This window comes from Poecile atricapillus, chromosome 5 (assembly GCF_030490865.1).
Source record: "Poecile atricapillus isolate bPoeAtr1 chromosome 5, bPoeAtr1.hap1, whole genome shotgun sequence".
Lineage (NCBI taxonomy): Eukaryota > Metazoa > Chordata > Aves > Passeriformes > Paridae > Poecile > Poecile atricapillus.
In genome coordinates, this window is record NC_081253.1 from 24,604,466 (window position 1) to 24,631,188 (window position 26,723).

Below are 26,723 nucleotides of genomic sequence, written 5' to 3' on the forward strand. Positions count from 1 at the left end.
GGAGAAGTTAAAGCTTGTAATAAATTCGAGCTGAGGGAATATAAAAACTTAAAATTAGTTTAGCACATCACTTGACAGATGGGAAGTAATTTATGTAAAATTAGGGAAGTGGTAGTTGGATTCAGTTGATCTAATTTAAACACTATGTCTAATTATTTTTTTGTATGTATACAGAGGATTATAGAATGGCCATTATCCTGACAGAAGGGCTCTTCAGGTTTAAATTTAAATCCATAAATAAGTACCCTATTAAAATGTAAACATGCTGTGATAACAAGCACCTGATTATGCAGACAGGTTAGTCCAGCTACTCTGGTGAACAGCTGTGTGCATGCGTTTCAGATAATGCTTTTTCTTACGCCTTAAGAACCACAGGCCGAGCCCTTGAGAGGTCAAGAGGTGCCTGACCCACAGGTGGGAGCTGCCCGTAAGGAGGTTTCCTGATGCTGAGTGCAGATCTGAGAGCAGATGGGCTCTCACAGGTTTACACTGGAAGCAGGCCTGGTGGCACACAAGGGCACAGAGAGAAGATGACACAATTCCCCCCCCCTACACTCTGGTGCTGCTAATCCAAGTTTAAACTCCTAGCAGCATCTTTGGACAACCTTCTCCTTTACATTTTGACAGCTCTCTCCTTCTGCCAAGAGAAAGATCATGTAGGTTTACTGGGGAGCTGCCAAATGACAGCTTGACTTCACACCTGAGAAGCAAATGAATGAGAAGGAAAGCCTCAGCCTGCCTCCAGCCTGGCACAAACACAAAGAATCTTGGAAGCCTGGGCATGAGCAACCCCTGGAGCTGCAACAGCAGCAGCAGATGTGACATGAGCAGAATCCAAGCTGAAGCTATAGTGGAGGAGGGAGCACGGGGCCAGTTACCAAACTGCAAAAGCAGTATCCGTCAGCTGCACACGCTGGGGGGAGGTGGAGGCCTGGCCATGGATGATTCTTGGAGGTGTGGGATAAGGCTTGGAGCTCCACACTGTACGGCAGCCTTCTCAAGTTGATTTGGCTGGCTTTCCTTCCTTAAGCCATTGCAGCAAAGACATGCATTGCTCTCTCAAGACGTGCATTAACAGTCAGCAGGGCAGCTGACAACCATGATTCATTCTTTACCCCAAAGCCAGTATTTTTGGATGTGTAACGCATGCTTTATAAACTCTGTGGGTAGAGGGCACTAAGAATGAGGCTGCACGACAGCTCTTTGCTCCTTGTGGGTTTAGGGCAGAATGCCAGACTGTTGTGGAGAACTGCAGGCAGCCTGACTCCACGGGTGTTCAGGGACCCCATGGGTGTTCAGTGACAGTGCAGGTGCTTGTGAGCAGTCACCTCTCTCCTCCCACGTGCATCGTGGTGAGGTGTCTGGCAGAGTATGTTGTGGTTCTTAAGCCTTTTTGTGAGAGTAAGACTTACAGCTACAGCTACAAATTGCCCTTGGCTCTCTAACTGCCGGTAGAAAAGTCAAGTAGTTAAAGTTGTGAATTTCAGACCACATTTTAAAATGGGAGAAAAATGCTTTGCATATGAGGGTTTTTTCACCAGTATGATGAACACTGTGCCTGACTCATCTTTCATATGGAAGAACTAAGCAAGCTAAGAAATGACCCTCAGGGCAGGGATTTCTATCTCATTTTTCTTTTAAGGTAAGACATTTCCAAGGACTGGCCCCAAAGACTTCAAGTTTGTTGCCTGACCCCACCAGGTGTTTTTTTAAATTCTGGAAGTCAGGCATAGCTAGCTGGATGCCTTTGCAACAGCTTTCAAAGCAAGAGAACAACTGTTCCTGTAGGACCAGACTGATGCCCAGGTCCTGCAGTGCTGGATGTTCTCTGGCCAGCTACCAAAGTGTCTGTAACGTGAGGGCTGGGAAAGTGTCAGGCTCTTCCATCAGCACCCTGGGCTGCACTATAGAGGCAGCAGGAGCTTTGTGGAGCCTCCTGGGAACAGGAGGTGAGTAATCACAGTTGCAATTCATTTCAAAGAGACAAATGAGCTCTCCTGCAGAAAGCTGGGACACCTGCTGAGAGGGCTGGTTGGTTGGGGTTGTTTGGTTTTTTTGGTTTTTTTTTGTGGGAGAAATGCTACTTCTAGGTTCCGGTGGAGAAATTGAGTGGGAAAGCCTTGCACGTCCCTCGAAGGGTGGGCATTTTTATGGCAATCGGAGAGTGACTTCCCTGGGAAATAAGGGACGTCAGCGTTAGAGCTAGGAACTGACCTCCTAACTGATGGCTTCAGTGCAGTGCTTCGGCCACGAGGCTGTCCTTCCTCTGTTTCTGCTGACCCTTCATTATCTGCTTTTTTGGCAAGGCTGGGACGCTGGGAGTTCACCCTTCCTCGGGCCCCTGTACAACAGCAGCTTTTCAGAGGGGATCCACACAGAGGAAGCATTTTGTTCTTCCTCGGGCGATCAGAAGAGCGGCTCAGCGGCCGCACAGGAGCACGAGGGTCTGGCGCTCACACGGCACTCGGAGCCCCCGGGCAGAGGCGGCCGTAGCCCTGTGCTCTGGAGGGTGCGCTGCCAGCAACCCGCCAGCGAGTGAATTAACGCGAAACGATGTAAAAGGAAGGCAAGACCCGCGGAAGGATGCGCACGCCTGCTTATTTATTGTTTCCCGGGACAGCGGTACCGGGGCCACCCGCGGGCAGCGCCGCCCCTCCCCCGCTCCCGCCGGAAACGCCCCCCGCGCGCCGCCGGCGCGGAAGTGGGCGCGCGGGGGGCCGCGCGGAGCGGCGCATGCGCAGGGGGCGGTGCGCGGCCGCGCCCCGCCCCCGCCGCGGTGGGGGTCTGGCGCGCGCTCCGAGCGCGCGGCGCGAGGCCGGGCCCGGGCGGCGGGGGCAGAGCCCGGGGGGGCGGGGGGAGCGCGCGGAGCGGGCGGGGGGTGAGGGACGGACAAACGGACAGACGGCCGGCCGGTGAGAGGATGTGAAGATGGCGGAGCTGCAGATGCTGCTGGAGGAGGAGATCCCCGGGGGGCGCCGGGCCCTGTTCGACAGCTACACCAACCTGGAGCGGGTGGCCGAGTACTGCGAGACCAACTACATCCAGGTGCGCGCGGGCCGGGCACGGGCGCGCCCTCACGGCCGTGCCCGCGGGGCTGCCCCGCTCGCCGGGCCCGAGGCGGCGGGAGGGCAGCGCCGGCTGCTGCAGCCTGGCGAGGGGGGGGAGAGCTGCTTCACCTCGAGTGTGAACTACCCCGGCGTGACGAGGCGCTTAAATATGTAATTGATTCCTGAGTTGAATTCCTTCTACTTTGTGAGTGGATGTTTATTCCAGATCGTGTCTCTGTCGCCCCTATTCGTTCCCTCCGCAAATTCTGATCTCCTTTGCTGCCTGCGCTGAGGGGATGTGATAAACCGAGGGCACGGCTGACTCCTGCAAATATAGTGTTGGTGCCTGTTAATTTAGAGCAGAATGACATATGCTTTAGTAGGGTTGTGTCTGTCTGTTTATATTCCCCTTATCGAGCAGGACTGTGGAATTCCATAGGAAGGGCAGCTACCAAGTGGTAGGTGCGGGATGGAAGCGTGATGTAGTAGAGCTGGTACAGAATTAGGGAGAAAGAGATGAAGTGCAAGTTGCTACCGCATAGTGTGGTAACCAGGCTGGTGTTAGGACTCTGCTTTTTAAATTTCTCTTTCTAGTGGAAAGAAAAGCAAAATATTCTCGGTTTAGTTTGATACTGATAGTTGATCCAAATGAAAACTTTGCCCCTATACACAAGAAGACCCCGTAAGACATGTCTGAGTGTGCAGGAGAGAAAGGTGCGGGGGATAACGTGTAATGTTGAGAGAATTCCGAAGTGTCCCAGAATTGTTTTTGAATTCAGTCCCCTAAGGGCAGACAGAGTGCTTGTGTGCTTCCAGAGGGCAGCTAGCGATGAGATCTGTAGTGAGACTGTTCTGTCAGTGAAAATGGGAGAGACTATTTAACCGGAGGCAGGGAATACTTAAAATGACCCTGTAAAAAAGCTCTCACTATTGCTTTTGAATTGCTGAATGACCAGCTGTCCTTTAAAATTTGCATATTTTGAGTCATTTACAAAACAGGTCAATTACAGTAAAATTATATAGATGTATTTTATTATGTAATAACTTTTCTGATATTCAATTAGCATGACTTGGGGTTTTTAAGAGACGTGTTGAAATATTTTCTTACAGCTATGACCTGACATACATGCGTTTAAATTTCTGCTTTTTTTGAAAAGTGATTTTTCTGGAATATAGGAGAAGAGTATTGGATGGCAGAACCAGATAGGAAGACCTGCATGTAGCTGGGTTTTTTTGCTTTGACTTTTCGTTTTTATTCTGTGTATAAATCAAAGTTTGCAAAATCTCTATGGAACAGCTCCACTTTTAATGTCTTAATGAAAACTGCAGAAGATGCTGTTTTGTGCAAATAGAGAACGAAAAAAAGATGGTTATTGCCCCAGACAGCACACAGTCCATAAGGACAGTCTAGGATCGCAGGAGATGGATACAGACAGATGGTGAATGAAGGAAAAGAATGAGGCATTCTTGGTCAGCCTGATGGATTCTGACCACCACACAGCAATATCCCGACTGTTGGCAATTTATCCAAGCATCATGATAGCACAGAGCTTTAAGGGGGAGGTGAGAATTAAAGAATGAAATTGTGTTGTGAGCATTGACTGTGAGGTGCAGTATGGGTCATGGCATCAACCTGCTTAAATTTTATAGCAAGTGAGGAATGGAGGACATTAGCCAGGCAAAAGGTTCCAGCTTTTGGAATTCTCTGAGGCATCAGAGAGTGGGATTGTTGTGGAGAAGAGGTTCAGTGTGAGGGGATTCTGGATTTAGTGATGTGAGTGTCCTAGTAACAAATCTGTCAGTGAGCTCGCCCCACCTTCCCAGTGCCACAGCTACGTAAACTGCTGCACCAGATCTCTATAAAAAGCTACTTTTTTCTTCTCTGCAGGAGGGGAATAGATTAATGGGAATAACTATTGGATAATTGGATATTTGTGGTTTTGCTTTTAATAGCATTTATTATTCCAAAGTTGTTATGCCTCAAAGAAGTCCAAATTATATTTAAAATAGTAGCCTTGAATTTTGTGGGGAAGATGGGTTTGTAAATGCTCTGAAATGTATGGGAAAATAATTGTCCAGAAAGTCATGTAATGAAGATGAACTAATTCTACTGTAATCCTGTAGTATTTCACTGCTGACAGAAGATTTGTTGTGGATAACCTTGAGATGTAGGAGAGGCTCAGAATGGGACTGAGACTTGAAATTTATCTGCTGGATGTTAGGTGCTGTGGCGATGGGGACATGAGGACACTTCATTGGCCTGTATTATCTATTTCAGGAGCCAAGCCATTCCCTTTCTGTTCCAGTTGCTGCTTTGAAGTTTTATTGTCCAGTACAAAAACTGTTGCAAAAGCCAGTGAGGCATAGGCCAGTGTAATAGAATTTGAAGTTCAGGGCTAAAGTGAATGGATTTTTTCTCTCCCCCCCACCCAGCAACATAATTGCAGCTTTAAAATAATTAAACATGTAATCTCATACATGAGGAAATTGCTAGTTCACAGTAGTAGAGCTGTGGCAATTGCAGCTCATTTGACTTCTGCTTATGAAATGAAAAATCTGTTCTTAAAATTTTTGTCATTGTTTATCCAAATTATGATTGATATGTAACTCGATTACTTTGGCAACAGGGGATGTTACATAAAATGTTATCCTTCACTTGAATCTGTGGTATGGCAGTGTATCAGAACATCAACTTTAAATTTTGTGGAAAATTATAGGAAATATAGCAAATGTATAATAAACGGACTTGCAGCAGTGCAAGAAAAGACTGCAGTTTTGGGGGGAAAAAGTTTCTTCATGTCAAAAATGTTTTATTCTTCTAATAACTTGGATAAATCGTACAGTTATTTTTATGTTACTCTACTTCTTAAAGAGAAGGGGAAGCAAAGCTTTTTTATTTATGCAGTGTGCTATCTGACACTGTGAATCAGGTTAAATTTTATATGGTCTGTTCGATGCTTTATGTACTAGTGCTGTGTCCTCTGTTACAAGTTCAGTCTCAGTCTAAACGTGCAACAGTAATTCTATAAAATTTGATTATTTGATGTACTTGGTATTTGCAGTCTTTGATTTATCTATTCTTTCATAAAAAGCAAATAATAGTTATATTGGGCAGTGTGCTGTGTTTGCACAATTTTCATATTCCTGCTTAATTTTGTTCAGGAGTGTCAAAGAAAATTTCTGCTTATAATAGTGTAAGTAACAAGACCATACAATTATGTGACTTGCACATCTTGTTACTGAAATACTGACATAAATTCCAACACTGCCTTACCCTGTTAAGTTTCTTCGAGCTTGTCCTCTTTAAGTCTATTCTGGAATAATCTTTTGTTTGTTTCTCATTATCATCGCTCTTTTTAAAAATCAGCTTTTCATTTTGTGCAGTGCATGGAGCTTTCTAGAGTAACTAAATGCTTGTGTCTGTAACTCTTTGTTGAAAGAGTCAGAAAAAATTACCAGGTGGAGACATGTTAGCCTGTAAGTGTCTGGTGGGCAGAGAGTTGAGATGGGGGGAGGTCCCTCCACCACAGAATGCAGAACTGAGTGAAAAGCCAAGCCTCTGTCCCCTGCCCAGCCTTCAGAAGGAACCTCTGATTTCTCTGATGCAGCTGTGTTGGCTGGATTCTTCTAAAAGGCTCTGTATTTTTTAGTTATTCAAGGTTATTATGTTTTACTTGTCAGCTCTAGAGACAGAAGAGGGACCTCCTGATTTCCCTCCCTTCATAGTCTCCATGTTGCCATGACTGTGTTTTATATACAGAAACACTCTTCTGTTGTTTGTGAGGGGAAGGATAGAAAGAAGATTTTTATTCTTGTTCTCAGTAATCCATCCTGCTGATTACTAGGAATAACCTGCTTTCATTCCTGCAGATAGTTTTATTTAACTAGACAGCTGAAAAAAAAAAAAAACAACCAAAAAACTAGACAGGTGAAAACTACTTATTTCTTGTTAATTTTACTACAGTCCATAGATCAATGAGTTTCATAATTCCTTTCCACATATCTGTTAATTTTACTTAGATCTCATAAGTAAAACCAAATGGCTATAGATTTGGAAGCATCTTCAGTAGGCTGAACAAGAAAATAAGGCATCTATTAGTATATTATTTTTAAATTACAGGAATGGTGATCTTTACAAACAGCAGTTTAATGGTTATAGCTTTAGTAATGGGAAATTTCTATAGAGTCGCTTGTAATGACCGGTACCAGTATATAACTCGTGTAATTGTGCAGGGAATTGTAGGCATTATGGTTTATAAACAAGTTCAAGAACGATCTCTCTTCAATTTGCTGAAGATATATATCACTTTAACAGAGGTGACTGAGTTAGATTCAGAAAATATATTTAATTATCAGAAGTGTAAATATCAGAGGAAAGTTGTTTTCACTTTTTTTGTTCCTTCAGCTTGTTTATTGTACAATCCAACTTCGGTAAAGGAATGATTAATCTTAGCACTGATGGAACACTTGTTCTGCTTGCATGAAAGTGGATATTGATTAGCTCCAGTGAATATTAGTCCAGATGTTCAGGAAGATAGTAACAAGTTGAAACTCTCTGAAGCTAGTAAAACAGTGGTAATGAATACATGGGCAATGTGCTATACTGTCTCACTCCTAAATTCAGTGAATATTACGTGGATATATCTTGTCCATCAGCCTATGGTGGGACTTCATGAAAACCATGTGATTTTAAGTATACAGTGGTGGATTAAGCTTGTAAGTCAGCCAGGTGCCCACCAAGCTGTTCTCTTATTCTCAGTCCTCAGCTGAACAACAGGAGAAAGTAAGAAAAAAACAAACCAGCTCATGGGTTGAGTTAAGGACAAGGAAGTCACTCATGAACTACTGTCCTGGGCAAACCACACTCAACTTGGGGAGTATTAATTTAATTTAGTGCTAATTAAAAATGGAGTAGGACAGTGAGAAACAAAATTAAAACTAAACCCACCTTCCTCCAGCCCTCCCTTCTTCCCAGGTTCAATTTCTCTCCTTCATTTCTAACTCCTGTACTTCCTCCCTCTCCTGTGGTGCAGGGGAGCAGGGAATGGAGGATGCTCTAGTTCATTCATATCACTGTCTCTGCAGCTCTTTCCTCCTCACAGGAAGGAGAAAAGATTCCTGCCACTCCAATGTGGCCTCCCTCCAGTGGGGTACAGTCCTTCACAAAGGACACTTTGGAGAACAAATACCATGTCTTTCCCATGGACTGCAGCTCTTCAAGAAGTGCTCCAGCGTGGGTTCTTCCCAAAAGCATCCAGTCCTGCAGGAACAGACTGCTCCTGTGGATGCCCCACAGGCCACAGTTTTGCCCAGAGCCTGCTCCTGCATGGACTTCTCTCCATAGCTGCAGCTCCTGCCAGAAGCTTGTTCTGTGGCCTCTGCACAGGCTGCAGCTTATTTCAGAGCATATCCACCTGCTCTGACATGGGATTCTCCAGGGACTGGGGGCAACCTCCAGTGCCTGGAAACACCTCCTCTCCTTCCTCCGTCTCTGACCTTGCTCTCTGCAGAGTTGTTTCTTTCACATTTTTCTCCCTCTCATAGCTGCTTCACAGTGTTCTTTACCCTTTGGTAGATACATTATCACAGAGGTGCCACCAGCATCGCTGACTGGCTTTTGCCAGTGGTGGGGCTCTTTTGGAGCGGGCTCTGTCTGATGTGGGGGCAACTCCTGATCATCTCTCACAGAGGCTGCTCTTGCAGCTGCCTGGCTATCACTGAAGTGTCTCGTTAGGTTTGGGAAGTTTAGTGAGGACAATCTAGAACATGTTTCCTTTAAGTGAGTCAGTGAAGCTGGCAAAGTTGTTGGAGGATTTATCACGCAACCAATCTACTTTCCTTTTTCATCACCTGTGCTGTGTTTTGCCAGGAAAGCTAATTTAATGCATTTAATAGTGCCACAAGTTCAGCCTGGAGTTCAGGAAGTGCGGGATTGATCCTCTATTGAGTGGAAATGGAAAGAGCATGAGCCATTTTATTAGAGGTAGTTGAAGTTGCTGGTGGTAATACGGTATGTGTAGGTATGAAAATAAAATTTGTAAATATGCAAGTTGCTAATATCAACATTGTAACAGTAAATGCTGATTACAAGTAGCATTCCAGTTGTTCCCTTCTGTAGTTTATTTAGACTGGTTATTGAATTATATTGATCAAGAATTTTAATTCAGAGCAGCAAGCTTCTGCATCCTACAGTTAATCAGCTCTCTGAAATTTATTGTCCATTGCTTGTGTTTTACTTGAGTTTACAGTTATTAATCTTTGTGCCTTAGTGCTGAGGCAGAATGTGGTGCCTATGTAAGGCAAGAGCGTCTCCAGTCAGTGCTATAAGCAAGTGAAATCTTACTCTGTAGTGTTCAGCAGAATATTTTCTTGATGAAGAGAATTGATTTAAATACCATGTTTGAAGCAGATTTATTCAGTAGAGTCTATGTCTAGAGGCTGATGGCCCTTTTTTTTAAAATTTTGTTTCAAATGCTGTGTTTTCACACTTATTGCACACCTGAAATTGTCCTCTTCCTTAATAACCTAAATTTTGTAAATTTTTTTGGCTATCCCTACCAGGAACTTCAGTCATAGGGCTGCTTTATGAGGCAAAACTCCATGTCAATAGATGTAACATCATCACAGCATACTAAAATTAGGAGCATTTCCTCTTTTCATAGCTCTTACTAGTTAGGTTGGCAATTCTTTTTTGAAGTGAACGAACTAATATGATTTCGAAAGTGAATTGTGTCTATTTCAGTGAGAAATCTTAATCTTCTGTTTCTCAGGTGCAGCAACTAAGTTGCTCTGTCAAATTTAAATTTACATGCTCTGAAATATAGACTCTGTATATGCTATTCCATTTTCCTGTAGCTTATTTCCAAGTAGATGTCATTGTAATGTCTATTCTTAATGGTATCTCAGCTTGAGATAATAAGTGCTTGCCTTGTTATCATTGGTGTAGTGTTAGCATGATGAAGTTGTTTTATGCTCAGTGAAATGCAGGGTGATGGACAAACATTACTTGGTCTGGGGTTCTAGTAGCCTGTCTGTGTTGGTTGTAACACACAGCCAAAGCCAGCTTTGTGCCAACCCATAAATTTACTATTTTTTTTTCCTAAAATGTCATCTAAGTAAATGGCAATGTTTTTATTAGGGTATTCTGTAACTTCGTTGTGAATTTCCTGCTGACAAGAGCAGCACCATTGCTTTGCTCGAGGATGGTGGGAGTGTGAAGTGAGGGAGGAGCAGGAGGTGGTGAGCTGTTAGATGGACAATTGGAGGTGAGTGAGAAGTTCATCAAGATACCAGGTATCAAGCGTGGTTATTTTGAGCTTTTGTGTAGCGGCAGTGCTGCTTTTCGGGCCTGAAGGTCTGTAGTGAAAATGTCAGGTGTTGTTTCTGTAGCCCCTCGTGAAAACTGTGAGCACTGGGGTTGACGCTTGTTGAACGTGAGAGGGTTGGTACAGATAACCTGTAGGTAATATGGGACTTTAGAAAGCAGAGTCAGTGCTTGTCTTTCTCTAGAGTCTGTCTTGTAAAGCAGTCAGAGTCTCTTCTTGACTGCTGGTTTTGCCAGGCAGGAATATACAAACTTAGCTGAAATAGTATTAGAGTCTGATCTCTGTTCAAACGAAAACTCCTAGTGTGTCTAACAACCAAAATATACAAAGCCATTTATTACTGAGTAGTGTCATATGAATTCAAAGCACCCTGATTTGTCTTGATCCACTTTAATAATAATCAGTAAATAGTATGTGTTTACTTAATATACGATGCAGATTCTCAATTATCTTTAAGTGTGTCCTCTTAGACTGTCAGTTTGAGCAGTGCTGGGCATTGCAGCATTTGTAATTCACTCTAATATTTTAACTAGGTGGCAACTTTGTAAGTTGGTTTGAGATGTGGAGCTTGTTCATAACTTTCTATGTGAGGCAGTGTTTGCTGCAGGTTGTGGAAGTTTTTGTCTACCTACTTTTAATTGAGTAAAAAACAGGTGTGCTGCAACTTCTGGGAAATGTAAAAATGTTAAATGTCCCAAATCAAATGGCTATTTTGAATCAGCTACATACATTTGTTTGTATGGAGGGTCTTCGGAGGGACAAGATATTAATAAAATATTTAGCTAAAAGGAGATAAAAAAATCGTATAGATACTAAAGCTACCCTGCCATTATGGAAAGTTTACAAACTTTTTTATAAATATGTCAAGAGTTTTCTATAAATATAAAGTTTTTAATAAATACATCAGGAAAGAGAAGTAGTAAAAACAAAAGCCAACCTCTTATCCCCCACACTGCTAACAGCAAAAGAAGAGGCTGAGGTGGATGACAGGCTTCAGAGACACTGAAAAATGCCAATATGAGCAGACACTCAAAAAAGGGGTGGTTATTTTTGACAGAGAAATAATGAATTATAGGATTATTCAAATAATGTTTTGAAAAGTATGAGCTATATGCACTGGTTTCCCATTTTTCTTGGGCAGAGTACAGGGTTATTAAATTAAGTTTGAGAGGCAATGCTATTTAATCTATGGAATTATTGCTATTGGCTAAGGCTTGGGATTTAATGGTATTCGAGAAAGGCTACAAATTTTAAATAAATAATGAGAATATAAGCAGTTCTGTCTTTTCCTTTTATATGCTTTTGCCTTGCATTTATTCCATGATGGAGTTTTATGTCTCTTATATGAAGTATTTTGCACTGCCTACTGTAAGTCATTCCACTGGATTATTAGGGATATTACTTCTACTTAATACTGTATTTTCTGTATCTTGGATATGATAGACCCTGGATACTTTGAAATGGTTTTTGTCCAAACTGGTGTTGGATTTGCCTTCCAAGGAAAGGAATTAATATGTTGAGTTACTCATGTCAATTTAATAAGATCTGGATAAATTTCATTTGTGAGAAAGAGAGCTAAAGGTTTTTATGTGATGGAGTATATATGTGTGTGCTGAAATGGTGATAGTAAAATTAATGGGCTTTTTCTACCATGACTAATAACTAATGAACTGAGAGTGAAAGGAGTTGTAGAGAAGAATGAAACTGTGACATTACATTTATTTGTTATTTATGATAAATCAGTCTGCAGTGTTTTCTGATATACTCAGTTGTCTCATTTTATTCATCTGTTAGTGATCTCAGAAATTAGTCTCAAAGATTCAGGCCTATTTGTGTTCGTGTCCTTAGAGATGTGATGCACATGAAGTGACTCTGTCTCAGAAGGGGCAGAATGATTGAGCATGCAGAGTCTCTGAATCAAAGAGTAATGTGTAATCAGCCTAAATTAGTGAGGATGTTGGTTTTGCAGCATTTCTATCACATTCTGAGTGCACTGTCATAACAGCAGTCCACTCCTGAAGGAAAGAGGTAATTCTTTGACTGTATGTGCATCTGTATAAATTAATCAGTTTGGATAATAGAAAGTAGAAGGTTATCAGTAGACTCTGAATCACTATTGTATTTGTCTGGTGGTGATAATAATTAATTTAAATCCTCTTGAAATTGAGGACACTTCTATAACCACTTGATGGAGTGAGTTAATAGAACTATTTTAAATCATTCCCATTTTATTATCTGCTTTAAATATAAATTTTGTATTTTCTAAATGCGTCTGCAGTCTTTACGCTTATTGGAGTCAGTAATTCAGTATGTGCTACAAATACATCTAGTTTTGATGACTGGAATAAGAGGAAGGGGTAAGCTGCTAATTTTTGTTGTTCTCATTTGTGTATACTCATCTGTCCACCAAATGCAGGTCCTTGGAAACAGAACTTTTTACTGTGATGAGCCTTTTACAGATGTTTGTACCATTTTGAGACCCTTAATTTGTTTAAGGCTTATAAGCTGTACTAATTATACAACACAGGCTCTTATGAATGGTCTCATTTGATCAACAGTTGGATAATTAATGCAGAGTTCTAACTTATTTAACCATTTATACACATTCAAAATATTTTTTTCATTAAAAAACAAGTAGGGAATACAGTGCCAGTAATCCACTTGTCCTCTATAAAGGCTGTGCTTAAAAGTTCTCCAAAGAGAAGGGCATTTTTCCTTGTTTTCTTATGATGAGCAGAGGTTAATATTTTCCATGTGTTTTACTTTCCCTAAAATTTTCTTAACACTTTTTTAGTTGTAGCTTTTTGTTAAGGACACAGAGAGGAATGAGAGATTTATTTGCCACTGGTAAAGCCACAGAGTATTGAATTCTATTACATTTAGCTTCTTTTCTTAGCAGCATGCTCAACTTTGTAATATTCAATCTATAATTTCAAGCTAAATTTTCTGTGTGATACAGTATCTTTAAAATTAAAAACATACTTAAAGAAATTACTTTTCTGTTTTAAATTAATTACACAAAAAAATCCCTTAACCAAGCAACAATTTCTTTTAATTTTCTGTGCCACTCTTGAGGCTGTGCAATAATATGGGCAGCAACAGGAGTTTCTGTAGAGCTGGATTTTTCTATAAGGAGTGTGATATGTTATATCATTTGAGAAGAAAGCTGTTTTAGAGAAAGTACCAGTTTTAGATCTGAAGTTTAGTTTGCAGCTACCATATGAATATTACTGCAATAATCCCGTCTCATGAAAGGGCCCAAAATGCTTTTCTTGGCTTTTTTAAAGGAGTGAAATGATAGTCTTCCTGTGGTGAACTGATTTGACTTTAATTTTCAGGAGTCTTGGCACCTCTCTGAAAAGCAGAAATTTTGAAAATGGGTTTTTTAATTAATTTTATATTGGAGATGGAAATGTTAGGGATTTTGATCTCTGTGGAGATTGAAATGCAAGGATTAATGAGCTTTTGTTTAATTTTTAAAAAATATTGTATTAATTTATCAAACTATTTTTTTGTGTGTGCTAAACAGATAAGTGCCTCTGCACAGGGTAAATCCCAATTTTAGCAGGAAGCTTCTTATACCTAATTCTGTTGGTTTTAAGTAACACAGCTCTTATGTGATGTCATCTCTAGATCTAATACTCATACATGAGGGTAAGGACAGATTTTGTGTACAAACAGTGAGTGAGTTTTTTTGGTCTGGATTTCATATGCCCTTAAGGCTCTGAACACAGTCCTTCAAGAATTGTTTGCATGGTTTTCTTTGACTAATTGTAGGGGGAATATGAGTGTTTTTTCCTGAGTTTTAGGGATAAACTGTTCAGTAAAATGACTGGAAGATGAGTGATACAAAAAAAGCCAATTGCCTGTGTGTAGGAAGGTGGAGGACTAGAGGTTATGCAGCTGTTAGATCCTTCTTCTTAAAGAAGGAGACAATTGCTTGTCTGAAAAGCAGCTTGAAAATTCATGCTTTCTCTGTGCATCTTTGTCTTAAAACCTATGATTTATGTTGTGAAGCTCTGCAGGATAGTTTAATTTATTGCCTTAGCAAGATGGATAGAGAGGTGATATTTAGGCATGTCTTGTAAAATGAACAGGTCATTCATGCAGCACTTTTAATTCATGAAGGTGTAGAGAAAACCCTTCTTTCAGATGATAGTAGAATTTGCTGAATATGTAGTTGTAACAATCTGTTAAGACAACTTCAAAATGAATTCACATTAAGAAGTGCAAGGCAAGAGAATCTTTTATGACATAGAAAAAGCATTCAGCAATTGAAATATTCTTATTTTTGTTGTTTCACTTCTTTGATGCTTCTATTTTTGTGACAACAAATTGCTCAGAATTGTCAGAACAATAACATTAAAATTTGGTGAATAAGTGAAGGGTGAGACTCAATCTGTGTCATAATTATGGTGATAGTAAATACAGTCATGGGGATTCTTCAAATCCTCAAATTCTCAAAGTATTGGAGCATAAAACTGCTGAGAGTCTTACATTCTTTCAGGAGTCTGCGATGTCACTTTGAACTTTCGTGGTGTAACTTTTCGTTTCTGCAGTTTTGGTGCAGCGCTGCACATGTAATGCTGTGTTACCCTAGTGCTGTGAGCAGCTGCTCCCGTGCAGTGCAGTGCTGTGGGGTGGGGTGTGCTGCCTGCAGCACTGCATGCAACACGTGCAGCCGTCGGGATGTGTTCTGGGGCTGAGAGCTCTGGCCATTGGGAGAGTTCCCAGCATGGGGAGAGCTGCCTGCTACTGCTCTAATTAGAGATGATGGAATTTGGCCTATGTGGGAAACAGCATGATAATTCTTAACTGTGGGATTAAAATGACTCTTTCTTGAAATATTTGTCACCATATAGCAGGAAGGAAATGCTTCCCCTATTTGAGACAACTCTGTCATGTATATGACTTTTCTTTGAAAATTGTTTGAAAAAATTGACTCTTTAAACTGTTTTATTTGAAAAAATTCATTATTAACAATTTTATTAATGAAGCAAGGAAATAAAGAATTCATTTACTTCGTGAAAATTCTGGTCTTCAGTTTTACTTGGCTACTTCGGATGTGGCTGTTGTAGGGGGAAAATAGCAGTACATTTTTATCTTCTGCTGAGATGTTGATGACTGGTGGTGTCTTCTCTGTCCAATATGAGTGCTCACCAAACTATAAATATTGAAAACAGTAAAAATCCTATACATATGGGGAAAAAGGTGTTTAATTTCTATTAAAGAAATGCATCCTGTCTGATCTAGGCTTGTCTAAGGGATATTTATAAAAATCTTGGGCAGAACGGCATCAGTAAGTGCTGAAATCAGTATCTGAACAAATCTGGAAGGGCCAAGTGAAAATCTGGCTTGCATTAGATAAACAGAGAAAAGAAAAAATTATTATTTCACCTGTTTTTGTAAAATAGGATAGTGTCTGCAGATGCTTTCATTGTTAACGTGCTTTAGTGGAAGCTGAGGTCTGGAACATTAATGTGTGCAGAGGTGGGCAGCTGTGAATTTTGGAGCATTGCAGATGCTCTGTACTACTTTGAGAGTGTTTGATTCATTTCTCTGTCCTTTTCTGAAGCTTTTATGGTAACCACCTTTTTCAGGACAGAATTTGTAGAACTTCTTGTGCTATTGTATGTGATGCTTATTTTAAATTTTAGAATTGCTTCCAGGTGTACAGAGCTGTCTTCTGTTGGATCCCAAGTAACTTGATAGATATTTTGAAGGTGTTCTGATAGAACCATGTCCTTAGCTGTTGCCTCTACAGTGTCGTGCATGGAGATTTTCTTCTGGTTGTTGACTGGGATATTGCTGAAGTTCTGTTTTTCAAAATGTCCTCATGTGTAATTTCGTGTGTTTTTCATGTGAGTTATAGGTAGGTGTTGTCTTCAGCTGACATCTAAATGGAAAGGAACAAAGGAACTTAAACATTTTAGAAACAGAAGCTCTTGTTTGGTACTGCAGTCATTCACATGGGGTTTGTTGTATTCATTTAAGTTTATTAAATACTTTTGATTCAAAAAATATATTTGGTGCATAATCTACTTTCTTTGTGTGGAAGGGTAAAACCAACCTTGTAGAATTTATAGAGCTTCTGCCAGGGAAACCAGTTCCATTATTTTGGCTATTAGGTAATGCTAGTGTTTTGTTTTAAGACAGCAGATTTAAACATCTACTGTACGATACACTGATACTGTTCTGAAGGAATTTTCAAAAAATTATGGTCTCTTCAAGCTCATCCTGATTGATGTTCTGAATGATGGGCCTTTGTAGTTAAGCGAGAAGACCCTTATTCCTGGTAGCTTATGTGTCCTGGCTTTTCTTTACCAGACAGAAAACCCTCCATATTGTTAGAGAGAAATTCTGAAATGGCTCAGTGACCTGCATTGTGATTATTTTGTTTCAAGTCTGGGGAATGTTAGAACTATTGTATGTGGAGAAAAACTTCGCCAAGGTTGGATTTGGTTATCAAGCATATTGCTTTTGATACATCAGTGTGATACTTGTCAAGTCTTAAAAAAGTAACTTGGTAATTTGCAGAATTAAATTGGAAGGAGGTTACTGTGTTACAATTGCAGTGTAATAGGAACAATCAAATATACATTCTTTGATGCATGTAAAATGGCTGTATATTGTTTTTAGAAATCAAGTTAGCATTTGTATGAAACAGTCTGTCTTTGGATAAAAAGTACTGCTCTTAATGTCAGTGTAGGTCATACTTAGAAAATGTGTGCGTAAAATAGAGATCTTGCTGGAAATAATTACAGAACACTTGATGCTGTGTTGTTAAGTTACATGCTGCAGATTGAATATAGCAACTTGGCTTGCTGTTCTTGAGCTACATAGCAATTGACAGAAGGTTTACTTATAATTTTGAAGTAAATGGACCAAAACTGCTTGTTATGCTGGGAAAAAGAATAATTGCTAGTTACAGTACCTGCAGAAAAGGGGTTTTTCCTGCTTATTTTAAGAGATTCTTAAATTGTAACAGCATAGCAAAATTTGAGTCTAGTTGAAACGAAAAACCTCTTGTAATCTTATAATTTTTTATTTGTTGACAGCTCTTACAACCATGAACAAGAAGGGTTCTGAAAAATCTTTATTTCTGGCAGTTTACTCTTGGGAATTAGATTGGGACTCAGTTGAGGAGATGACTTTTATGTTTCTAAAATCTTCTATAGTAAGCGCAGAACACAGATCTGGGCTTGGCTAACTGTCTCAGCATAAGAGGCCAGAATCCCTTTCTCACTCTGCCAATATTGTATTTTGTCCAGTGCTATGGTAACAGGAGCAAAAGGTTGTAAAATCATTCTTTGCCAGAAAAATGAGCAGATGCTTCTCTCAGGACACATAGGAAACAAGTCTACTTAATAAGAAGAACTAGTTTTGATTTTCAGATTTCAGAGTGAACTTTCACTAACTTTCTTTCACTTTATGATGGTAGTTTGTTTAGTTCATCTCCGTCCTGGGTTTAATTATAATTTGGTGTCATTGACTGTTAGCACCACCTTCAACAGATGGCTTGTACAACGGAGGTCAGCTTTCAGCAAGATGAACAATGGATATCAAGAGCAAATAAATCAACCTGTTGCTGCCCTCTTTCTGGCAAGCCTTTACAGTGACAGCAAGGAAAAAGGCCTGCGAGTTGTGTCGTCTGTTGTGATTTTTCAGAGTCAGACAAGAATACGTTGGTGTTTGGTCATGTAATGGAAAGCCAATGAGCATTTGAGGTGATGGGACTCTGGTGCGTGTGTAGCACTGTGGGGGTCAGAGCCTTGGGCCTTTAAGTGGTTCTGCAGTAGGTCAGAGCCTTGGGCCTTTAAGTGGTTCTGCAGTAGGCAAGGACAGCTATCCTGTTTGTTTTAACACAGACAAGAAAGAGGGGCAGATTCCTTTCATGGAGGAATGAGGGGAAACCTTTTCTGATTCTTTAGTTCTGTGCTGTAGAGTGATCAACTGCCACTGCAGCCCACCCAGGCTCTGCTAATTTAGCATAAATCTCTAGGTTTTGGGGTTTGCTGCCAATGGTTCTTTTGCCATCTAGACGAATATTGTATATTGCAGCTGTTGTGTGAAAGTTTATTATTTTGATCTGTACTTTTTGATATAAAAATAAAATGTTTTATGGGGATTTTTTTTTTCTGTCAGATTCTGGCATAGATCTGAAGACAGTTCATTTCTTTCATTATGTCTGAATTGGTAGCAGCTTTAAAAAGTGCCAAGTAAGAATAATTTCAAATTTAGGTTTAACTGGTCAGTATGAAGGAATCTCTGTAATCCAAGTGTCTTTATTTCTTAGAAGAGTGACTATGCAAATTACTGCCCCCCATTAGTTTAAAGCCTCTATCTGTTTTCTTTGGGAGGCATACTCATGGTACCTGATAGCTATACCTCTTTACTTCTCTTCAAGCTTTTGTTAGGCATAGTTACCAAAGGTAGTTAATTTAAAGTATAACTTCTAGTGTGATAAAATGTTGGGCTTGCTCAAGTGAGGAAGTAGAGAAAGTGAATAGCGACTGAAAGACTTGTATTAGTTAGGGTAATGATGTGGGAAGAATTCTGAGGATAAAAGGACTGCATTTGCTGTGGATAGGGAGGAGAGGTTTTCCAGCAGCTTGCATTCCTTGAGCTACCTCAGTCTTTTTGTGAGTGCCTGAGGAAGTGGGACAGTGCGGCGGAGCTCGGTGTTGCTGTGGTAACTGATGTAGGCGTTATCTCCACACCTGCCAGCCTCTCTCGGGAGACTGGCCGAATATCGGCTGTGTATGTTCCCCGGGTATGCTGCAGTTACAGCCTGGCAATTACAGGTGTCCTGCATCTGAGTGTTTACAGGGGTAGGTTGGGTTCTAAGCTGTAATGGTGGAGGGTATGTCTGTGTGCCCTACTTAGCTTTCCTTGTTATGAGCTTGTGATGTCTGGCAATGGACACTTGGAAACAGAATCTGCTTCTGCTGCCACAGATCACTCTGCTTGTGATTCTAAATCAAAGCCATTAGCTGACCTCAGTTACTGCTATGTAATGAATTGAAATGAGAATTTATAGTGGAAGGAAGAAACTGGCAAAATTGGGAAATAACTCAATTGTTACATAAACCCCTGTGACTAAATAATATTTTGTAAAGCTGAAGTAGATATCCTTTCTTAGAAATGGTAGATTTTGTCAGATTTCAAGAGACAGAGATAAAAGTCTGTTCATCTGATAGTGGGGAAAACAATTTGTGCAAATAGCATTTTTTGTACAGCAGAATGTAATTGCTATATGATTGTAGTTCTTACTTGTGAAAGCCACTTTGCATATGAAGTAATTTTTGCATATGTTACCACTTGCTTTATTTTTATTAAGTAACTGTAAAATTAAATTGAGTTTATCAATGATTTTGACTTGTAAACTCAATGAAACCTCTGCATACTGAAGCATGCTTGGTGAATGAAGAGTTGTAGAACAGCAGATACATGAGATAATAGAGTTAAGCCTGTGGATCTGTGCTGTTTCTGAGGTTCTTTATCCAGTGCATTTGTATTGACCTAGCCTCTTACAGCCACAAATGTGTTGATACTGTGCTGCTATTAAAGCCAAAATATGCCTTGTATCTGGAACTCCAACAACAGTTATGTTGTTATAGGAACTAGGAAATGACCCACTTCTCTCACCTGTGTTACTGCAGAAGAGGTACCAGAGTAAGATGAAACCTCCACTGGTTTCACAGGATTAGCAGAGAAGTAGGTTCCCTCGCTGCTGATTCCTCTAGAGCAAGAGCAAAGTCTGATGCTGTGCAGCAGTGATGAATAACTAGTAATATAACTACTTATTAACTGTATTTTAGATGTAAATGCATTTTGATGCTAGCATGCTGTTCTTGTGATATGATTTCTGTTGCATCATTTTTACTGTGTTACTGATGTGTTGGGAAAGTTTTATATAACCTTGTCTAGTAGGTTTGTGTGATTATATCATGTCCTGTTATTTTTGCATAAACAGGACTTTGGCTCTATTCTTGAGGAACAGGAACTTGCAAGGTCTGATGAGAGCAGGACATTTGTGTGTGAAAACAGGTCTGCTCTGCTTTTGAATGTATGGAAATAAATACAAAGTTTGATTCTGGTGAGGGTTAAGGGAAGCAAATGACAGATTTGTTGCAGTGATGCAGCATGGAAACAGTGATACAGGTGATTAGATGTCAGGGAAGCTGTGCTTTCCACAGCTCCCGTTTGCTATATTTTTCTCTTGGATAGAGTAGAATGATATTTCTGTCATAGATCTCAAACCAGTGAGCTAGTTTTACCCTCACAGGCAGCCTTGAATGCAGTATGTATTTTAAAAAGTGGCTTTTCCTTTCAGGAAGTTAGGTTCTGTGTGTATTTCTTTGAAAGGTAGCTTTCCTAGCTGTTAATCAAACCTACATTTTGAGGCTCAGCACAGAACTGAAAACATCAAATAAATTTACAGCAGTGAAAACAAAAGACTGCAATTTAATGCAAATGACCTGGTAGAGACTGCAGCAGATTATTGATACTGAGTTTAAGATAGCTTAAAAGTTAGGCAGTCACACTTGTAATCAAGAACAACTCATGAATCATTACAGTTTTTTAGTAGTTTGGAAAACAGAATAACTTGATGTCAAAGGCTTTACTAGAGTATGAATGCTAAGAATATATTCTTTAGCTAGCATGCGTGCTATTAGGATATAGATAAATAAAAATCAATTATAAATATTATGTTAAAATGGGAATAACTTTATATGTTATTAATATTAGTGTAATAAGATGAATAAATTAACCCTGTGTTTGGAAATTACTTTTTTAAATACCAGATTTATTACTTGGTCTTTGAATGTTGTGTGAATTATAAAGTCTAGTGATAGTTTTGATGCATTCTTGATTCTAAACCCAGTATATTCTGTAATTATTGTGTTTGGCCTAAATGCCAGTGTTCCTTATGCAGCATTGTTGATTACTATGTGATCTCTGATCAAAAGATGTGTTCTACTAAATGTAGGACATACAGAATTCACAGGGCTGTGAGAATAGTCCTAACCCCATTATCAGTTGTAAAGAGAAGAGTTTACTTCAGTATAGTCACATTTAAAGGTGTTTAAATTTTAAATGCACTTTGTGTGAACAGCAAGTTAATTGCTTGCCTTAAGATGCTAAGTAGAACCTTTGGATGCAGTTGTGGAGAAAGTATTTACCTTTCAGCTTGACATATATTGATAGGGTGGGATGGTTTATGTGCCTAACTAACCTCTGTCTGTGCCCGGATGGTCCACCCACAACTGAAGTTCCATTTAGTGCTGATTCTTACGCCGTGTCTTGTCACTTCAGTGAGCAGTTCATTAATAAAAAAGGAGTTGTGTTATTAGGAGACTTGACATGCTGTGCTTCTTTCTTCAAAGATGTGACAAAGAATTTTCAAGCAAATTACTTTAACTGTAGTTAGTGTTCAGATAAGGTCATGCTAAAATTGTTGTGAAGTAAAAATATTCTGTCTCCAAACTCTAGAGCTACCATTTCTACTAATTTATAGGCGAAATTACCAGTCTCAATAATCTTATTGCTTCCTCTGTTCATGGTCTCAGTTTTGCTGCTCATGTTTTCTTTTGAATGCAGAATAATATAAAGCAGTAAGAGTTGTGAGTGGGTTTGTGGCAGGGTATGTGTGGAGAAGTATTTCCCATTTGCGTCCAAAATGTTGTTTGCTTATGTTGCTTAACATTTGATTAATTCCAAATGTTTAGGGTGCACAGTACACGTAAATAGGCAATGATTATGGGCTCTCCTTAATTTTAAAAGAAAGGTGTATACATTTGAGTAGGGTAATCAAGTGATCAGCCTTTTGGCTGTTATTCTAAAATAATAACAGAAATAATTATATATGTATTCATTATATAATTATGAATAAGCAATTACACAGAGATGGATGTTTGTGCATGGAGATGAATAATATAGAGATGATGCTATTACAATTGACAGGAACAAAAAAATTCTACTCCAAACTCCAGGTACTGTGCCATTTTGGTTATATTAAAGAACAGGTAGACTGAGTTTCCCTGTGTACTAATAGAACACATAGATTATTCTGCATCCAAAAGGGAAGTTTGGGGTTTCTCCGGTGCCTCAGAAATAAGTGCCTTGGATTGCTATGGCCCTTAGTTTTTTCTGAAACTATGGAAGAGCTCGTTTCCTTCTGTTCTAACGTGTCAGTGATTGTGTCTGCTGCTTTGTGCCTGTTTCTTCTGCGTGTTCGAGACCAGCTCCTTAGGAATCGGTGGGTACGTGTTTTTTGTCCTGGAAATGAGCAGTTCCGGTAGTGAAAGAGGAGTGAGGGATATTCTTTATCAAGTTTTTAATGAGCTAGTTTGCTAAAACAGAAAACTACTGTATTTTTCACTGACAGTTATGTAAGTTCTTGGCATGATTTTGACTTAATTATTGGATTAATGATGCTCAGTTTTCTTCTCAATCATTTTTTGTAGTTCACGGAAGGACCTCAGAAAGCACTTGGATGGGCTGAGCAAATGCCATCTGTGCAGCTGAATAAAAGTGTGTAAAATACTTAATTATGTATGAGGCTTTCAGTAACTTCAAGGAATTCAGCAACAATTAAAATGAAAAGGATGATATAAGAGCTCAATCTATTTTTCACAGGAAAACTGAAGTGTGCTTTGTCAGTATCACAGTTGGGCACATTTTGAACTGAATAATGCAAGCTTGTTGAACTCTAGCATGCAGCTTTTGTTCTTGAGGCTTCTTGAAGCTGATGCAACCTCAGCAGAAACCTGAAGGGTTTTGCTAGCTGGTCATAGGACAAATGCCAGCTTGGGTTTGTGTTAACAGTAATCAAAAGAAACAACTGTTACATTGATTAAATGAAGCTAATCTTCTGTCTTAGTTTTAAAATTTTACTATTACTTTTTCATCATATATTAAGTATGCTTTTTTTCACTAAACAGAATAGATGCTCTCTATGTTGGGCAATTGATTAGTATATTCTGGTTATACTTTTTTGTGTAGTTAGTCTGGTGCAAACTCTTCAACCTCAGCTTCCACTTTTATGCCTAAATATTACTGCATAAATCCACTGCACATTGGGGAGTTGATTTGAGTATGAATTGAGATTTCTTTTTTTCCATTCAGAACACTGTTTACTAAAAGATATGAATGGCAGTAGTCTCAGGAATGAAAAGCTCTATTTTTTCACCCCCTTTCAATTCAACATTAAGTATTAATCTTGGAAGAATTTTTTATTGTAGTTGTATTGATATTGAAGGCAACAACTTGTGCCAATGTTCTGTAATAAGAAACACAGTTTCTTTCTCAACTCATAGGTCCAGACTTTTTGGCTCATCCAGTAGAATTTGTCTAAGTCTTGTTAGCCCAGCTGCAGAATTGTGAACTTCCAGGTGGATGATGACTACTGGATAAATAAAAATTTGGGTGTTTTTTTTTTTAAGAACTGTAGCAGAAAAGAAACCTAGTTACAATAACCAAGTAAACTGCCAGTAGCTTTTAATGCATCGTTTCATGCACTACCTTCAGACCTGTCTTTATGAGCTGTTTCCAATTCATAGGAAATGTGGTTGGTTTTTTTGTTTTGTTTTTTTTTCCTAATGTGTTGCTATTCTTGAAGTCTTTCCTTCTATTTTGGTAGCATTGGTAGAATTCTGAGCATTTGGTAGCATTTTTTCTTTTATCTAGTTTTAGCTACTGAGATTGATGTTTTGTAAATCTTACTGTAGGGTTAATGTTGCATGCCATCATTTGTTTCTTTGTAGAAATTCTCTATCCATTAGTAGCTGCTTTTCTGTACAAAATTATTCAAGTTTTTAACAGGGGCATAACAGACCTTATCACTAGGATTTGGCTGGTCACTCTTTAGGTGGGAGAATGCCTTAAATTCTTGGTTTTTTTCTAGCCCTGCATTTTATGCTCTTTATGCATGTAAGAATTCCTTTTGCCAGTCATATAGGCAAATAATTTTGTCATATGTCATTTTGTCAATTTTGTCATGTCAATACTTTACTACATGTTTCATTTTCTCATCTGCCCCATTCAATATTAGTTTCTTCTTTATAATCTGTTTTTTAATTGCTTGTATAAATATAAAAGTTTGTGCTTTCTTAGGCAGGAGACTAAACACTGAGACATTTAATTCCTAAAGTGAAAGGATATTTTCTATAGTCAGCAGTCCAGGCTATTTCTTATTCAAGTCTGGTAATGTAATTGTGCAGTGTAAATGAAACTTCCAGAGTGGGAAGAAAAAGTGGTGCCTGGGCTCTGCATCCTGACGTGAAAAATAATCATCTTTACATTTACTGCAGGTTGAATTCCACAGAATTTCTATTGCTAGCAATTTGGTTTATACAGTCTAATAAAAAATGAGCAGTATTTTCAGGTGAACATTTATGATAATTCCTGAGCTGTTAGATTTAGTGTCCATTGTTGGACTGGCATGTTGAAGTGGAAACTGTTAATAATTCTCCAGTGTCTGAAAGCAAGCACACACTGTTGCCTTGTGTATGTAATACATGGCTTTTCTGACTGACTGTGAAGTCTGTGCATTTGTAGCTGACTTGAATGGCTTTGATCTCCTGTTACCTAAAAGCCCCAGTTTGTGTAGTCACTGTAGTATGTGCTGTAGCTAGGGCTGGGTTCATCCTGTGAAACATTTACATGTAGTTGATAGCTTGTTTTGTTTTCTGGTGGAGATAAAATAACTGTTGCGGTACTGGGTGCTTCCCACGAATGGAAAACACTCTCCAGAGGAGAGCTGGGCAGAGCCATGGCTGCTGCTGTGTCCAGGTGCATGGGGAACTGCTTGTTGCTGCAGTGGGGAGAGCATCTCCCAGTAGGAGCTGACGCTGTCCCCACTCTGTATGTGGCTGGCAGGAGCATCAGATGAAGTCTTAGTGGTGAGTCAAAATGGTTCTCTTACTGCTGAGAGCAGGAGAAAAGGATGCTGCCTTGTGACTCACATGGACACCTGATGTGTGCCTTGTATGGAGAAAAATGATAAACAGAGTAAATGCTAAGCTGTTGCCTGGAAATTCTGTAACATGGGCACAGAAGGCATGATCTAAACATTTCTATTTAAGGCTGTGAAGATGATCCAGCTGTGATACTCAAGTATTTTAACATTGTGTGAGAAGTTGAAGCTACAGGTTTAAGAGGTGGAGACGCAGCAGCATTCTTAACACGGTTAATGGAAAAATATTAAGGGAAACATGGGACACTGTACAGTTTGGGTGAAGAAAAACTATAGGTAGTGGAGGGGTGGAAAAGCTGTAGTGATGTTCCAGCACTTGTTCCTTTTCTTGCAAGCTCAACAACTCTGGGTAGTTCTTCCCTTGTATTCTTGATTGTATCCTTCCTGGTGTTTCTCTGGCTATGCAGTGGTTTGGATGAGGCAAAACTTGTAATTTGGTTTATGGATCACGTGGTTTTCACGTGAGATGTGCCTGGTCTAATTCACTACAGCAGATGGAGTGTGCACTTGGTGTTGGGGACATCTACTGTGACAGGTACTGCTGATTAAAGTAGATCCTGAGTCTCCATAATACCATGACAGTTGCTTAGACCGTAATTCACTGAGTTGCTTTGCTTTTTCTTTGTGGCATCTACATAGTTTTGCTAGGGGTAGTGTTTGCAATTTTGCATGTCAGAAAAGATAATGGAAGTGACTGGAGTTTAAAACAACCATTTGTTTCTAAAGTTAGTTCTAAACTAGGTCAGGTACTCAGTCTGCCATGTGGCCCTGCATAGACAATGGAACGGATATGTTTGGTCTAGGAATGAGAGGATCCCTATGTTGGCAGTGTTTCAGAAGACTTGTTTGTCAGACAATAGCTTTGACTTCTGAAATTTATTATCCATTAAAAAAATGCAGATGAAACTGAGCTAATGGTTGAAAGCATTGCTTTCCTAGGAGTTGTGTGTGGATAGATGTTATGAGCCTGTATTTTTTCATAGACATGCATAATTTTATGTGTGTGAGTGCTAAAGATACTTAAAAACTGAAATGGAGAGATACTGAAAGGTCTGCTTCATGGTATTTAATTTAGGTCAGGGCACTGAAAACACTGCTACCAGTGCTTGATCATGCTGAACACCATGTTTCTGAGAACTGAAGGGCTTCAAGGACTCTGGTTAATAAGCTTAAGTATCCTCAGGAACAAGTCTTTTTGTTATAATGACCACAGAACATGTTTCTCTTGTTTTTGGTATTCTTCACAGAAAGAATCTTCCATAGGTGACTTAAACTACTGTAGAGAGTCTTACCAGTTTGATATTTTTTTCTTTCACTAGGGAATTTTGGTAGATATGGATATTGGAATAACTTCTTCTCTGCCTAAAGTCT

The 26,723-nt window shown here is 39.6% G+C and overlaps 1 protein-coding gene across 11 annotated transcripts in view; it reads left to right on the forward strand.

Annotated features, from left to right (window-relative positions):
• The first annotated feature begins 2,860 nt into the window (after window positions 1-2,860).
• The window catches only part of ABI2 (abl interactor 2), a 65,477-nt gene continuing 41,614 nt past the window's right edge, over window positions 2,861-26,723 (forward strand). For 6 of the 11 annotated variants that reach the window (XM_058840232.1, XM_058840236.1, XM_058840234.1 and 3 more), the window contains exon 1: window positions 2,863-3,045. In XM_058840232.1, coding sequence (XP_058696215.1) covers window positions 2,929-3,045 — 117 coding nt within the window. In that variant the 5' untranslated portion in view covers window positions 2,863-2,928. Of the gene's footprint in view, window positions 3,046-26,723 lie in introns of all 11 variants that reach the window. The other 5 variants (XM_058840233.1, XM_058840235.1, XM_058840238.1 and 2 more) reach the window with 2 other exon arrangements.